General features: G+C 41.0%; 1 protein-coding gene across 5 annotated transcripts in view; it reads left to right on the top strand.

Moving 5' to 3' along the window:
• Sphkap (SPHK1 interactor, AKAP domain containing) overlaps positions 1-15,453 on the top strand; it is a 153,343-nt gene that overhangs the window by 131,594 nt on the left and 6,296 nt on the right. For 2 of the 5 annotated variants that reach the window (XM_008825864.2, XM_008825861.1), the window contains exons 7-11: positions 1,227-1,412; positions 1,938-1,964; positions 3,324-3,410; positions 5,486-5,538; positions 5,626-5,810. In XM_008825864.2, coding sequence (XP_008824086.1) covers positions 1,227-1,412; positions 1,938-1,964; positions 3,324-3,410; positions 5,486-5,538; positions 5,626-5,810 — 538 coding nt within the window. The remainder of the gene's footprint in view (positions 1-1,226; positions 1,413-1,937; positions 1,965-3,323; positions 3,411-5,485; positions 5,539-5,625; positions 5,811-15,453) is intronic. The other 3 variants (XM_008825863.1, XM_008825865.1, XM_008825866.1) reach the window with 3 other exon arrangements.

The following is a 15,453-nucleotide window of genomic DNA, read 5'->3' as shown; positions in this document are numbered from 1 at the left end:
ACTTCTCTCTGCTGCTATCCATCACTTGCCATTTTTCCTTCCTCTCTATCTACGCCTGCCTCTTTTTCCCTCCTTTTTCCTTTCCCCCACTTCTCCCTCTTCTTAGAGAAGGACAGATGTGTCAAAAACTCATATGAGCTCTGACTTTGTAATTTCTTTAATATTTTATTTATTTTTATCTTATGTGTATGAGAGTATTGCCTGCATGTGTATAAATGCACCTATGTCATTCAATGCCCACAGAGGTCAGAAGAGGGCATCAGATTCCCTGAAACTGGAGTTAAGGACAGTTGTTAGCCACCAGGTGGGTGCTAGGAATCAAACTCTGGTCCTCTGCAAGAGCAGCCAGTGCTCTGAGCCACTGAGCCATCTCTCCAGCCCCTGGCTTCATAATTTTGAGTTTATTCCCCAGTCACACAACTCTCACAGCATGTCGTATAGTGTGTATGAGGGAAACAGGGCATGAGGACAGACAGACATAAATAGCTTTGTAACTTGTATATGCCTCAGTGTTCTGGTCTAGAGTGCTCATAGCTCTGTGTGTGTGTGTGTGTGTGTGTGTGTGTGTGTGTGTGTGTGCCTGGGGGGGATTAGTAGGGGGGTATGTGCATTCAACGCATTCAAACCACCCCAAGGGCATTTGAAGGGAAAGTGTGGGGATGTCCACATCACTGGGTGTGGTTTATTTTAAAATGCAGATTCCTGGTCCTCCCTCCAGAATCATTGCATTAGAACCACAGAGAGATGTTTTGTGTATCTTTGTTTGAAACACTATTGTGGGACTGGCAAGATGGTTCAGCAGGTAAAAGCACTTGCTGCTGATCCTGAAAACTTGAGTTTGGTCACCAGAACCCACATGGGGAAGGTGAGAACTCACATCCACAAATTGCCCTCTGACCTCCACAAACATGCCATGGCACATGTATACCCCCAACACACAAATAAATAAATGTAATAATTAAAGACTATTGTACAACAGTGATTCTTTTATATGAAGACCAGTGTCCATCCTACCTTGACAATAAAGGAAGAAGTCAGTAGAAAAAGATAATTGGAAGGTTTGGGAAAACTAATGGAGGGTATTTATGAAAAGGAGAGTGGAACAGGGACCAGAGGGAGCACCAGCCTAAAGAAACACCCTATATCCGACATCATCAGTGTCTTGCGCTCTCTGTGAAGAGTTCCATGTTGTTCCTCTCTTGGTAATATCATCCTGATATTTACAGTGACAGCCTTGTTACCAGAGAAGTACCAGAAGCTGAAGTTTTGACAGAAGCCAGAGCCCCTGATGAGTCCCTGAACCCTCCGAGCAGCAGTGAGGAGAGTACGGGTAGCTGGTCCCAGCTGGTCAATGAAGACGACAACCCTGATGACACAAGCAGCTTCCTGCAGCTCAGTGAGAGATCCATGAGGTACCTGCTCTTCCTGCACTTGACAGTCTCAACAAAGGTTCCAAAAATGCATGTTACGCAGAAGCCAGAGCCCCTGATGAGTCCCTGAACCCTCCGAGCAGCAGTGAGGAGAGTACGGGTAGCTGGTCCCAGCTGGTCAATGAAGACGACAACCCTGATGACACAAGCAGCTTCCTGCAGCTCAGTGAGCGTTCCATGAGGTACCTGCTCTTCCTTCACTTGACAGTCTCAACAAAGGTTCCAAAAATGCATGTTACAATTCTCTTCCAAGCATCTTTAATAGAAAAGGGGGCGGGAAAGGAAAGCTCCCTGTTTCCTCTTGCTTTCATGATTTGGGCTAAAAGGTATCTTAATATCCAGTTATGATTAAGTTGCCTTGACCAAGGTTAGTGCTTAGCTGTTTTCTATTAGACCTGAAGCCCCAACAAGCGCAGTCAGTGCTAACAACTGTGGTTTTCTTTTTAATGGAAGCTGACTTTACACAAGATGTGTTTGAACTTTCTTTCTGATTCATTTGTATTTCAGATGCAACACAGGCTGGGTTTACACGAGGCAAGTGTCTCCACACTGTGTTGTGTTGTTTGGCCTGATTGTCCCCTCCGTTATGTTCCTTACCCTCTGTATTGTTTCTGGAAAAGCTAGAAAGGAGACTCTAGGTATAACCTCTAAAAAAATCTTTTCTGTCCAAAGTCTTATTTGACCCTATGACATTGAGTCCATAGACTCTCCAGAGAAGCCAGTTAGAAAGCAGGATTCTGAAACACCTGGATGTAGGGAAATCTGAAAGTTTTGTTTCTAGCAGTTCAATCTAAGACTTAGGAACATTTTATATCAAATAATTTGTCTAAAATTCCAAAATCTACCAATAAATGTCACAAAACAGAGTAAGAAAAAAAGAGAACTTAAATCTTTGGACCCTGAGTGATCATGCCCCAGTCTATGAATTTATTAGGTGTCTTGTCTGCAACTTGAGAGCAATTCAAAATTTAGAGGGTCTTGGTCACTCATGCAAATCTTGAAGGAACAACACCCCATCACACAACACGCCAGCAGTCACCCTTTCAAAACCTTGCTTCAAAGAGAGATTTGGGAAACGAATAAAGCGTGAGGCGACTGAGTGAGTTTGGTTAAAAATTGGATATGTGCTATTTCACATGTCCAGATAGAGCCCCAAACTTGGCTCAACCCTAATGTGTTTCAGAGAGTAAGTTCCAGGCTTGTGAGTAGACTGTGCATTGATTATACAACCTACAACAATGACTGGAGATGTGGTTTTCCTTCTCCATTATACATAAGGGCTCACATGTTACTTCCTCTCTGAGGTTGCTAAGTAAAAAAGCAGTAAAACTTTATCCAACTTTGTACTTGTAGATTCTATAGTCCTGTAGGAAAATAACAAGTCAGGTAAATACCGAATGGAACTAGCCGTAAGAAAAATTGTCTACATATCAAGGGAAACACGAGCTCCCTGGCTTTTATCCAGAACTAAGAAACAGGAAGATAAGCATTCTGGTTCTTTCCATAGGCAGCATTTTTGCTGTCTACATCTCCAGTAGGCATGCCCCCCCCCCAGCAAGAACCCTTCATGATCAGCATCTTCCTTCTAAGCAGAATGAGGAAGTGAAGAATCCTTGGTCGTTACCAACTATAAATGATTCGCCAAGCATGGCACCACTTCAGAGACTATAGGCCGTTTTGTTATTATTGTCAGTTATCACTGGAATAAACCTATTTGGCTTCGGCCTCACCTTTTCCTCTAATTTAGTCAAAAATCAGTAGCAACGCAGATGGTCTAGGCACAAAGCACAATTCTCCTGGGGAGCACAGGCTAGACCTCTCAGTGCAGTAGGGTGTCAGTAGTGTGGCCAGGGGCAGAGACGGGCATTAATGTGTGAACTTTTGCTTTGTCAGCAATGGCCACAGTAGTGCCACTAGCAGTCTTGGCATTACGGATCTGGACAGTTATCAGGAAAGCATGCCATCTTCTCCCATGACTAAGTAAGTAGACACGAGACTCAGTGACCGTGAGAGCACTTCTCCGACTCCATCTGGCCATCACTGTGATCGTGCAGGTCGTGCCCAGCTGCCGTTTCATTTTGTCTGTGCCACTGCAATTCCATGTCACTGGAGTGATAGCTCAGGCCTAGAACAGGCCCCAGCCCATCACTGCTTTCTCGGTTTCACACCCATCCCCTAAGGAATAGTCATTCCAGACAAAGCTTACCAACAATCAGATGTACCTGTCATTTTCCCTACTTAGCTTTATAAAAAGAAAATTCCATTTAAATTGTATGCCAGAACAATTGTACTGCAGAATATAGTCATTTAAGCAAAACCAGATATGGCTGGCTTTTCTTTTGCTGATGGACACTAGGGATTGTCAATATGAAATGAAATGCATCTAATGTCAAATGGTTGCCAAGATACAGATGTCATCCCCACCTGGTAACTCTGCACCCTCAACATGTGGACCTCTCACAGACCAAAAGAAGAAAGTTCTTAGGGACACACAAGCTGCACTACATGAAATGAGACACAGAACAGAAGGGCAACCTGAAGTCGTGGCCACTTCTAGTTTGTGATTACTCTGAAAGTTAAGTGAATTGTATTCTAATTTGGCTATGGTGACTTAAACTGTTATTTGGAAATTTCTGAAATTTTAGATAAATTGTAAAGTAGCAGTCCAACACTGATTCCTAACCTATTTCCTCAATTACTTTCTGTAGAGGAAGCACTTTTATTTTAGCACTAAATCGGATATGCTCCTCAGTGATTGAAGGGTGCCACGAGCCATGTTTTCTCATTACTCACAAGTAGGGATGAACAGACGAGGGTAACATAAAACAAAACAAAGAAAAACTACTTTGTTGTAGATTAATTTTAGTTTAGCACTTTCTCTTTCTCTCTTTGTAATAATGAATCCATACTCCAGGAAAAGTCTATTATCAAGCAAAGTCTAAATCACTTTCACCCATAGTCAGCATCCCTTTCCACAGAAACTACATCTCCAACTTTCCAGGCCATTTACATTACTTGTACAAAGATCAGTCATAAAATCTGGACCCTTAGAAATTTGGCCTTTCTGCAAACAATTAGGTATTAATGAAAGAGCAGCTAAATCTTTCAATATCAGTGAAACTATCGTCACTCATGGAGTTGACCCATGGAATTCATCAGCCAGGTTTTAGAATCAACAGCATATGTGAAAGAATCTTCTGTTATCAAAAGATACATCTTAAAAACTTAACTCCAAATTTCTGACTACATAAAAATGCAGGACATTTGCAGGCTTCCCAAGGCAGTCACTTCTTTTCTGCTGCTGAGCCACATGCCCTCAGTTTGGAAGCATTTACTGGGTCTTTCCAGTACTTGTAGGACTCTTTAACAAGTAAAAACTATGCAAAAACATCTCCAATATTGAATGGGATCATAGCTAATGAATGGCTCAATTTATTCGCGAGACCTTAGTTGTAAATTATCTCCAGCCTGCTCTACCTCAATTGGCTAAAAATAAAAAGAAAAAGGATTCTGTTTATTGATATATTTTGCCATAAATTTTATATTTCATTGTTTGATGATTGCCCTGATCCCAGTTCACAGAAGGCTATACATGTAAAACCTATTTCTCTACATTAAAATGCAAGTATATGTTGGTACCACGGTATAGAAAACACATTGAAACAAAAGTGGGAAAATGTGGTCCATTAAGAGGCAAGTGAAATGCACAAGAGTAAATCCCCAAATTTACTATAGTTGCCCACGTCTCTCCTTAAGTTTACCCTGGGGAGGTTTGCAGAAAGGAATTTGAAAAGAAATGAAAGATGGAATTCAAAGTCTCCCACACCAACTCTTCTAACTAAAACCATTCACATTACCGAAAACTTCTCTGTGATGAAAGGGAACAGTAATTGCAAACCCAGTCATCTTACATAAGGCCGGTGTTCTGTCCCCAATGTTCCTTTGTTCCATGAGAACCGTAAGAGTGAATTCCAGAAGATTCCATCACCTCATCTTCCATTACAGCTTATTCTTCCTAAACATTATCAACCATATACTGTTCTTTTCTCCCAAAGTGAATTAGTAGAAGAAAAGGAGATTCTTAAAGGACAGTCAGAAAGCTTGAAGGGTAAGCCACATTTCCCTAATGTTGACACACAATTTCCTGGGATCTCCCTTTGGAAAGCAGAGTAAGGCTGTGCTTGTGTCTGTTCAGAACAGGCCTCTGGACTGCCAGGGAGAACAACCAGCCCTCAGAGGAGCCTGCTGGTGATCAACTTTGACCTGGAGCCAGAGTGTCCTGATGCTGAGCTTCGAGCCACTCTGCAGTGGATAGCTGCCTCCGAACTGGGGATCCCCACAATCTACTTTAAGAAATCTCAGGAAAGCAGAATTGAAAAGGTACCATGTTCCATGTTTGTGTAGGAAACAATAAAATTTTGTGTTTTCATCACTTCTGGAAACTCAGTAAATTCTCATTTAATCCATATGAACTTGAAGTGTTTAATCTTGACTTTATTGACCTAAAAATCAGTTCAGGAAGTTTCAAGCCTTCCACCTGTGGGAGAACACTCACAGTCACTGTTCCTTTGAGCGTCCTTTTGTCTTGAATAGTTGGTGGTAAAGAGAAAAGGAGTTGAAGAGGAAGTAACTTTTTTCAAGTTTTTTTTTTCAGTATTTCTGTTGCTTTTTCATGTTACCTTGCTCTGAGGTCAGCTTCCTCATGGTACTCACTTAAACTAAATGTAGAGAGAAAGGACCTGATCTACATTAGAGACTGAAGTGAGGCCATGGCAATATTTAAAGAATGCTGTGACTTTCTCCTTACCCTCCATTGTTCAAAAACACAGACCTAGGAAGTGGCAATTAATAGTAACTGTTAAATAATTCTATATCTCTGAAACCAACCACTAAATGTGGCAGAATCTTAACCATTAAGATAGACTAAGGAATGAATTAATATGACAGTGTCTTCAAACTCAAGTTCCTAGGATTTAAAAATATACTCCTTGGGGGTAGAGAGATGGCTCAGCTAATCTGGGTTAGGTTCCCAGAGCCCACATAGCAGCTAACAACCACCCATAACTCCAGTTCCACAGGATCTGATGGTCTCCATGATTGTTGCACAGCATGGGTATATTTGCATACATGCAGGGAAAACATTCATATACATAAAATAAAAGTAAAAAAGTCAAAAAGTGTATATACATATGTGTGTATACTCCTCTTAAAAGATATCAAATTTATAATAGCATTCTATTCATTTCCTATGACTGTTCAGCAAACTGCCATTAACTTACCAGCTTAAAACCACATCCAACTTGGCAGTTCAAAAGTTTGGATTTGAGCTATAACTTCTACTCAAGAATGAACAGGCACAAGTCTACTAGTCAGCCTGCTTGGGATCTTACTTAATTTCTAAGAATAGTCGTGCAATCACTGGATTATTTCTCTCATCTAGTTCTTAGCATCACGGGACTAAAGTCTCCATTTCCTTTCTGCTCCAGCTTAGGGGCCTTCTCAGTTCCTAGAAGCTGTACCATCCCTGGTCCAGGATCCTTTGATGCCCTCACACTGCTAGTCTCTCTGGTGTCTTCTGCTGCTGAGCAGAGAAACTTCTGTGCTTTGAAGGGTTTGTGTGACTAGAGAGGCTTCCCCTGACAGTCCTCCTCTTTGGATTAACTCAAATTTTGCTGATCCATCCCTTTTGCCATGGAAAGATGCGCTTTGCTGTGTTGTACTCTACACCACACCAAAGGCAGAAAATGCTGAGGGTTACTTTACATCCATCACAGCCACCATCTTTTTTTCTGTCTCATCACAAGGAACCTCCATGTCATGTTCTCATCTTCAGAATGTGTAAGAACTCTCCGACAGTGATACCTTAATCCCTAAGCTCTGCTTTTTCTGTAAAACACTTCTGAGTAATTTGTTATCAAAAAATGTCTCTCTGAGTTAAATAATATTAGGGTTTCAATGTGCATATTTAATGTGCAATTTTCAGTTTCAAAATCAGCACCGTGAAATAAAATCTTCTTTGCCTTCTTTCCCATTCACATAGTGATTGGAATGGTTTTCACATCTTTGGAGCAGCAGCCAATGGGATTGGCTACTGGAAAACCAGGGTGATCTGTTCTTGGTCCTTGCCCCTGCCCTACTTCTTCCTCTCTTCCCAACAGTAATTTATTCTTCTTTTTATGCCCACCCCACCCCCTCCAATCCAGGTGTCTTCATAACTTGCCCCTGCTTTGTTGGCAAGGAGATACAGGATTCACTAGTTGATAAACGCTCCTTCAATCTTACCAGTGCCAACCTGCCCAGGAAGGAGGATGGAGTGAAGGAACATAATCCCATTTGGCCCCTTACCATGTCAGACTCTATTCCATGGGACATAAGCATGCACATTCCCATGTCCAATAAAAGGGTTGGTTTCAGAACTCTGGCAATGCCCCTGAAGAAAAGTATTACATGGTGAATTTTGATGTGGTTTCTTAACGAAACAGATTTTAATCCTCCTTTTAAAAGAAACAGTAAGTACACATTTGTCTGATAATTGGCCAATTGTTGTAAGGGCAACAATATATGAATATGCTTTAATATATGAATCATATCAATACTTGGTATTTGTTTATCCCCCCCCCCATTTTAATTCTAAAATGAATGTCTTTCATTACTCATAACTATGTTTCTGAGAAGATAAATGCCCCATCCCATTAGCAAGAAAATAACAGATGATTTTTCATTTATTAATACCAATCAGTTCAAGGAACTTAATTCTAAATGATATAGACTAAAGACTAAATTTTCTAAGTCTTTTTCTGTCAATGTAAACCCTCTGTACATAGAGGTTTTAACATAAACGGGCACTACTTTAGGCTGTCTGTGACCAAATTGGTTAAATAAAGAAAACCCTTATATAACTTAAACATTCTTTCCTTGGTAGTGATGTTTGAGACTGATTCTGTTTGCTTTTAATTAGTCAAGAAATTAAGTAGTCATTTTCAAGAGAGTGGAAAGGACAGTGTAGATGTGGCAAAATCAGGAGCATGTCAATAGCTCTTCACGTTGGAGAAGATTTAAAGAAGCCCTATGTTCAGAAAATGCCAACTTCCCCTTATCAGTAATTACCTAACACATCCAGGGATGCATACCCCTAGTCTTTCTGTTGGTGTTTGTGTTTGTTTGAGACAAGGTCTCATGTAGCCCAAGCTTGCCCCCAACTCTCTAAATAGCTGAGAGTGACCTTGGACTTCTGATCCTTCTGCCAACACCCCTGGTTTATGCTAGCTCTGGGAACTGAATCTAGTGTCTCATGTAGGCTAGGCAAATACTATAACAACTGAGCTATAGCCTCAACCCAAATACCCTAAATCATTTATTTCTGTGATTTCTGATTTAATTTTCTGAAAAATTTAATTTAGCCAAGTGTTTCTGTTCATAGTATTCTCAACTTAGGAGCCTTTCTGCTTTGTGAAAACAGAGGCATGTGGTAAAGAGGGGCATGAAAACAGAGGCAGCTCTTCTGTCCTGGGACCACTTACAAACTTGACGGGAAAGTGCTTCCAGATGACTTAGAATGAATTCCAGCCTTAATTCAACTCAAAAGGCAAATTCCTCAAAGGGCAGATGCCCAGTGTACTGTCTTCTAATGACACATGGCAACTTCATTTTACAGCTCTCCTCATTTTAATCATTGTAAGGCTAAGTACCCTTGAAAGTCATACATTCTAAATACCTATCAAAAATTCATGGAGAAGTCTCAGTATGCTGGGCACTGTTCTGAGTTCTATGTCCATGGGAACAAAAGAGAAAACGTTCTTGCCCTTTCAGAGTTTACATTTTCATTTAGGAAGAACCCAAGTAAAGAGCGCAAAGCAAGAAGGGTACAGATTGTAGGCATCGACTTTGGGAAGGGATGCAATTTATTCTGAAGAAGGAAAACAAACCGCACATGAAAGTTGTGCTTCTCTGGTGAGAGCTGAGAGATATAGTAATCTATGGGCATGACAATAAGTCATTAAGAGTCAGTTTAATATTCTAATTATTTAGAAGAAAACTAGTACTAGGTTCTCCCTTATGTCCTGTGACCTGTTTGGCCTCAGGTCCGTAAGCCTGATATCAATGTCAGGTATGGAGTCTATCGTAGGGAGCAGACCTTAAATCCAATTGAAGAGTGGCTGGTTGGTTACTCCCGTAACAGAAACCCACAACTGGCCAACATGCAGAGAACAAGAGGCTGCAGGGTGCTTGTCCATGAATAGCACAGTTATATCAAACTTGTGCTCCCAAGGTTCAGGGATCTTTGTGGAAGAGGGAGCAGAAAGGCTTTAAGAGCCAGAGATGGTAGATGAGCACAAGGAATCAGAATTTTCCAGAACACTGGTCAGTTACTCATATGAACTCACAACAATTGTGACAGCATGCACAAATCCCAGGTAAACTCAAACCGGACAGAATCCTAGCAGAGATGAGAGGAAGTAGAGAAGAAGCTCCATCTCCTAAGGAAATTGTGGCAACAAATGGTTACTGGCAGGGGCAGAGACAGTCTCTTTCAAGAAAGGGACTCTTGGTAGGTTAACCAAGCTCCTCCACATTGAAGGCCTTTTGAAGACAAAAAAATTAAAGTACATTAAATTGAGGGGCCATAAAGTGGAGGTGGGAATAGGGGAGGGGACCTAAGTACCATCAAATTCTATTGTACAAAAATTACAAAAATTCAATTTAAAAAAAAAGAAAATTGAGTTTTCAAACTGTACATGAGTCAAATGGGTACAAAATCAAACTACTGGGAAGATGTATTCACAATTCAAATCATAGGTCCCTTCCATCCATTCCAAAGCGCACTGAAATCAGACATTTCCATAGTAAGGGTGCTTAAAATTCTAATACTATAGCTTAAAACAGTTTCCACACTTAATTCTCCACAACCTTGATACAAAGTAAATTTAACCCAATGGATTCAAGGCCGAAAAGAAAAAAAATCATTAGCATATGCCGGGCATGGTAGCACACGCTTTTAATCCCAGCACTGGGGAGGCAGAGGCAGGTGGATCTCTGTGAGTTCGAGACCAGCCTGGTCTAGCTATCCTGGGTTTGTAGCCAAAGATCACAGATTTTCAGCTTTTTTCTTTTACTTTCATGACTGACCTCACAGCAAACTTGGCAGCACTGAGAATCACTTCTTTTCCTTGGAAGCAGTGTCTAAAAAACAACATACGGAAGGAAAAAATAGAGATTTCCTAACCTTCCTATAGAAGTGGAGGTCAGAGGAGAAATAGCCTCACTTCTAATTTCGGATTCTGTCCTACAAGCAGGTGATGGAAGGAGTATGAAAGACAGTGTTGATGATACTATTGATTTCCCCCAAAAGCAAAAACAACAAATTCCAATTAATTATCAGTTCTTTTAAAAAGTATTTTATTTATAATTATGGCATCAGATCCATTGGAACAAGAGTTACAGACAGTTGTTAATCAATATGTAGGTGCTGGGAACTGAACCTGGGTCCTTTTCAAAAGCAGCCAGTGTTCTTTACCACTAAGCCATCTCTCCAGCCCAGCCCCTAATTATCAGTTCTAAACAAATACATCAAAAAGTGAGAGAAAATAAAGAATTAGATACTCGGGCTTTTCATTTGTAAACAACAGGAATCGGCTTACATTAAACACTTTATCTAAGTTGCTTTCTATTGCATTGATAAAAACACTGACCAAAACCAACTTAGGGAGAAAGGGTTTGTTTTACCTTATATTGCTCTAGTCACAGTTCATCACTGAGGGAAGTCAGGGCAGGAACCTAGAGACAGGAGCTGAGCACAGGCCATGGAGGAACACTGCTTACTGGGTTACTCCCTGACCTGTGCTCAGCCTGCTTTCTTATTATACAAGACAAGACTACCTTCCCACCTTTGTCAAATTGACAAACACATCACTTTAAACCACAACCCTTCTGTTTCTTAGCCCGAAGATCTCATGTTCATATTAGTATTGCAATATAAAAGACTACAACTGTAAAAGTCCCCCAGTCTTTAAAAAATTCAAACATTTTAAAAGTTCAGTCTCTTTTAAAAGTCTCTTAACTGTGGGCTTCTGTAAAATCCAAAACAAGTACTCTCTTATTTCAAAAGGAAAGAATTTGGCATACTTAAGCAAAACCAAAGTCCTGCAAAGTAGCTCAAGACTGTACATCTGAGATTCACTACAACCTTGTGGACTTTAAAGGACTTGGGCAGCTCCACTCTGATTCTGCCATCCACACACAGCACACACAACTTGTCTTGTAGGCTCAGGCCGGCTTTATTCCATACCAACCCCTGCCCTTGGTGGTTGTCCCATGGCCCTGGTGATTCCAATATGCCAGAGTTTCTACTGAAACTGAGGCAGTACCTTCACCAATAGATTCTCCTGAACCCTCAGGGTCAAAGCCTCAGATTCTCTCCATGACCCCTTCAATCCTGGGGCTCTTCACTACAACTGAGACTGTACCTTCACCAATGGCCTTTCCTGGCCTCTCATACTGCAAAGCCTCAGCTGCTCTCCAGGACTCCTTTATGCTTCAAAACCAGTACCATGTAGGAGACTCTTACACATTACCAAGTCCTGCTTCCAGCTTGAGATGGAACCCCAGGCCCCCTCTGCACCACAATTTCTGTGTGCTGACCCTGTGAAAATACTTCCCAGAAGATTTCACTTCAACGATGCTAGTCTCTTGTTACTCACAGCTCATTTTCAGCCCTCACTGACCAGCATTAATTGTCCCAGTAAAACACAAAATATTTTACTTCCAAAATTTCTTAACTCAATACCAACAGTCCTGATATATTCCTTGCTTCTCTTTGAAGCTTCACGAGCCAGGCCTCCATTGACTACACCTTGTTCAGCGGTTTTTCCAAGTTCCTACAGAACAGCTCATTGAGCTCTAAGCACTCAATGGCTTTTCCAGTTCAAAATTCAAAATCTTCCACAATCCTCCCCAAAACAACATGGTCAGGTCTGTCACAGCAGTAAGTCATGATCCTGGTACCAATTTCTGAATTAGGCAAGGCTCTCTAAAAGAACAGAACTGATAAAATAAGTGTGGGGGTTTATAATATAGACTTACAGGATAGTCTGAGTAGTCCAAAAATGGCTATACCATGCTGGAGAGGCTAAGAACCCGGTAGTTGATCAGTCCATGAGGGCTGGATGTCTCAGCAGGCCAGGAAGGCTTGAAGGATCCCTGGAGATCTTCTAGACCTCAGACTACACTGAAATTTGACAAAGTTGGCTCTTCTATCAGTCAAGGAATACCAAAGCAACAAGGTGAACTTGCCAGTGAGAGAGAGCAAGCAGGCAAAAAAGGGAAAGCTCCCTTCTGTCATGACCTTTCATGTGGACTGCCATTAAAAGGTAAGGCCCACATTTAGGGTGGGTCTTCCAGCTTCAAATGATCTGCTCTAAACAGTCTCTCTCATGTCAATTAATTCCAGATCCAGTCAAGTTGACAATCAAGATTAGCAAGTTTAGCGATTACACACTTCAGAATTCTAAAATTCAAGGACTGTTAGAATCATCCCAGAAAACCTTCCAAACCCAGCACCTTACCAGTTAGTTCAGAATATCATCTTCAGAAGACCAAAGCATCAGGGTTTGGCATCTCGAATGTCAGGATGCAGTCAAACCTCAGAACCGAGGCTATGTAGCCCGTGACCTCAGGAGTAACAATGGGACCAGGTAACTCATGCTTAATGAAATCTAGTTTCTACACTGGAGCAGATGATGGTGACTGCTTTCAGAAGTCTACACTGAATTCGGCTTCTAAAACTTTGCCCAGTTTGCAGCAATTCCCATAGATTCTACCATGTGGTTTGTAAGTGATCTAATCCATTAAGTGCATCTAAGAAAAATAAAAGTCTTGTACAACACAGTACTTTTATTCAGATGAGTTTGGTGATGATAAACTCACAGAACACAAGTTCTCTTGGGTTTTCCAAGGCACAGCTTTTGATAAATGCCAATTTTGGTCAACAAAAAAAAATGAGAAAAGGAATTTATTACTGATTGTGAAATGTTTAGACTGAAAAATTTTAATACATTGAATAAAATTCAAGTCCCTAAGATACTAAAGTTGATTATGAAAATACAAGGGCCATAGCACGTTCAGACTTAATGAAAGCTATTTGGTTAAGTAGAGGGTAGCTCTAAAATATTATAATAAACTGGTCCTGATGGTACAGGTTTGTAATCTCAGCTACTGGGGAGGCCGAGGCAAGACTGCAAATTCAAGTCCAGACTGGGCTACAGAGTTCAAAGCCAATTTAGTGAGTCCTTGTCTCAAAGCACAAAGTTAAAAGAAGGCTGGAGATGCACTCATGATAGAGCACTGGGCTAGCATGTGCAAGGTCTTAACTTCAATGCTGAGTACAAGTAGAAAAGCCGGACACCTTCACATTCATCAGCTCCACGGATGTTTCAAGGTTGCAGTATCTGGGATAAGTCATCATGGCATGCTGTAGTTAGTGGAGCCAGATTATTTTCAAAACCTGCCCTAGCAAGGCATAATGATACTTACCTGTGATCCCAGCAATTAGGAGGTAGAGGCAGGAGGATTGCCACAAATTTTAGGCCAGTTTCGTCTGCATACTGAGTTCCAGGCCAGCATGACTCCATAAGGAAATCCTGTTCTTTAAAAAAAAAAAAAGGCTCTGTTGGGGTGTCAGACTGACCTTATAAATCATATAGATTCCAGACCACTCTGCAAACTACTGGTGAGTGGCCTGGCACTGTGACATTTTAACTACTCTGAGTCAGTCACCAGCATTTTGTGGTCCTCACCATACTGAAAGGCCCTTCTTCACAGACACTGGTAGATGGAAAGAAGCTAGAGTCTGGCTTCTGGCCCTTAATAGACGACCTTGGCCAAAGACCACCTGTCACCCCTCAGGGAAATCTTGAGAGTGAAGACAGCGACACATGAGCATCTCTTGGAGCTCATCATCTCTTGGTGATTTTCCAGAAACTTGATGTCTAGGCTACAAACATCTGTCTATTCTCCAGATTTACAGTAAGGGCAGGAGAAGGTGGATTAACTGAATCCTACATGTCGTACCCTCCCTTTTATCCACTTTGTCACTGGTACTTTACAGCCTTATGTTTCCACTTTTTATTCCATCCAAAACATGATTTGAGCTCTCTGTGCACACTGAAATATAAGTAACAGTTTACAGAATTGTTTTTACGCATTTCCATAAGTCAGCCACCTGTACTGTTCCCTTCATTGGGTGTTTGCTTTATAAACAAAGCCTTTACCTAAAGGGTTCATGTCTGATCCTCAAGTATCAGCATCAGACAGGGAAGAAACAAGGCTAGTAGAGAGGCATCCTAGACAACTAGTGAAATTTCAACACAAATGTAGACAGATAAGCTGACCTTCCATTGCTGGTATAGTGAATGAGAAGAAGAGGTCACAGGTATCTCACCCCCATGATGTGCATGCCAGTTTTCAGGTATGCAGGCTTGTTTCTTAATTATATGCGTTCAAGCACACTATCTAAAACTGACGACTGAATGTGTAGATTGGGCTTATTCTCAGTCGTTAGCTATCTGTCCATATTTCAAATAATCATCTTGGGAAGTCTGAATATATTTGACTGATATTTGGTCACCTATCCCTTCTGTCACTCATCAAATAGTTATTGAATATTGATTATCTATGGGCACAGGATAGGAAATGGTGGTTGAGATGATGTTCTTCTCCTTGAAGATTATTAGCTGTGATACAGTGACCATCTGCCTCCTTTTCACAATATCCTAAAACTCTTGACTTAAGTATTTCATTTCCCAGCCCAGAATTTTCTCCAACGATTCTAATATGAAGCAGGTGGATAGATAAAGCAGTGATTTTGTAACTAAATCAATAGTTGGTCCATTCGTAATTTTCCAGTGGTTCTCCATGAGAAAACCTCTCAATAACTGAAATTAATAAATCCAAGCTGGAAAGGACCTAGCATTGTTTCATGCTGAACTCCTAAGACCAAGTAATTTTTAAAAAGCAGAGTAAAACTATC

The sequence above is a fragment of the Nannospalax galili genome, unplaced genomic scaffold (genome assembly GCF_000622305.1).
Source record: "Nannospalax galili isolate Female #2095 unplaced genomic scaffold, S.galili_v1.0 scaffold127, whole genome shotgun sequence".
NCBI classification, from domain to species: domain Eukaryota; kingdom Metazoa; phylum Chordata; class Mammalia; order Rodentia; family Spalacidae; genus Nannospalax; species Nannospalax galili.
This window is presented reverse-complemented; position numbering and strand designations above follow the sequence as displayed.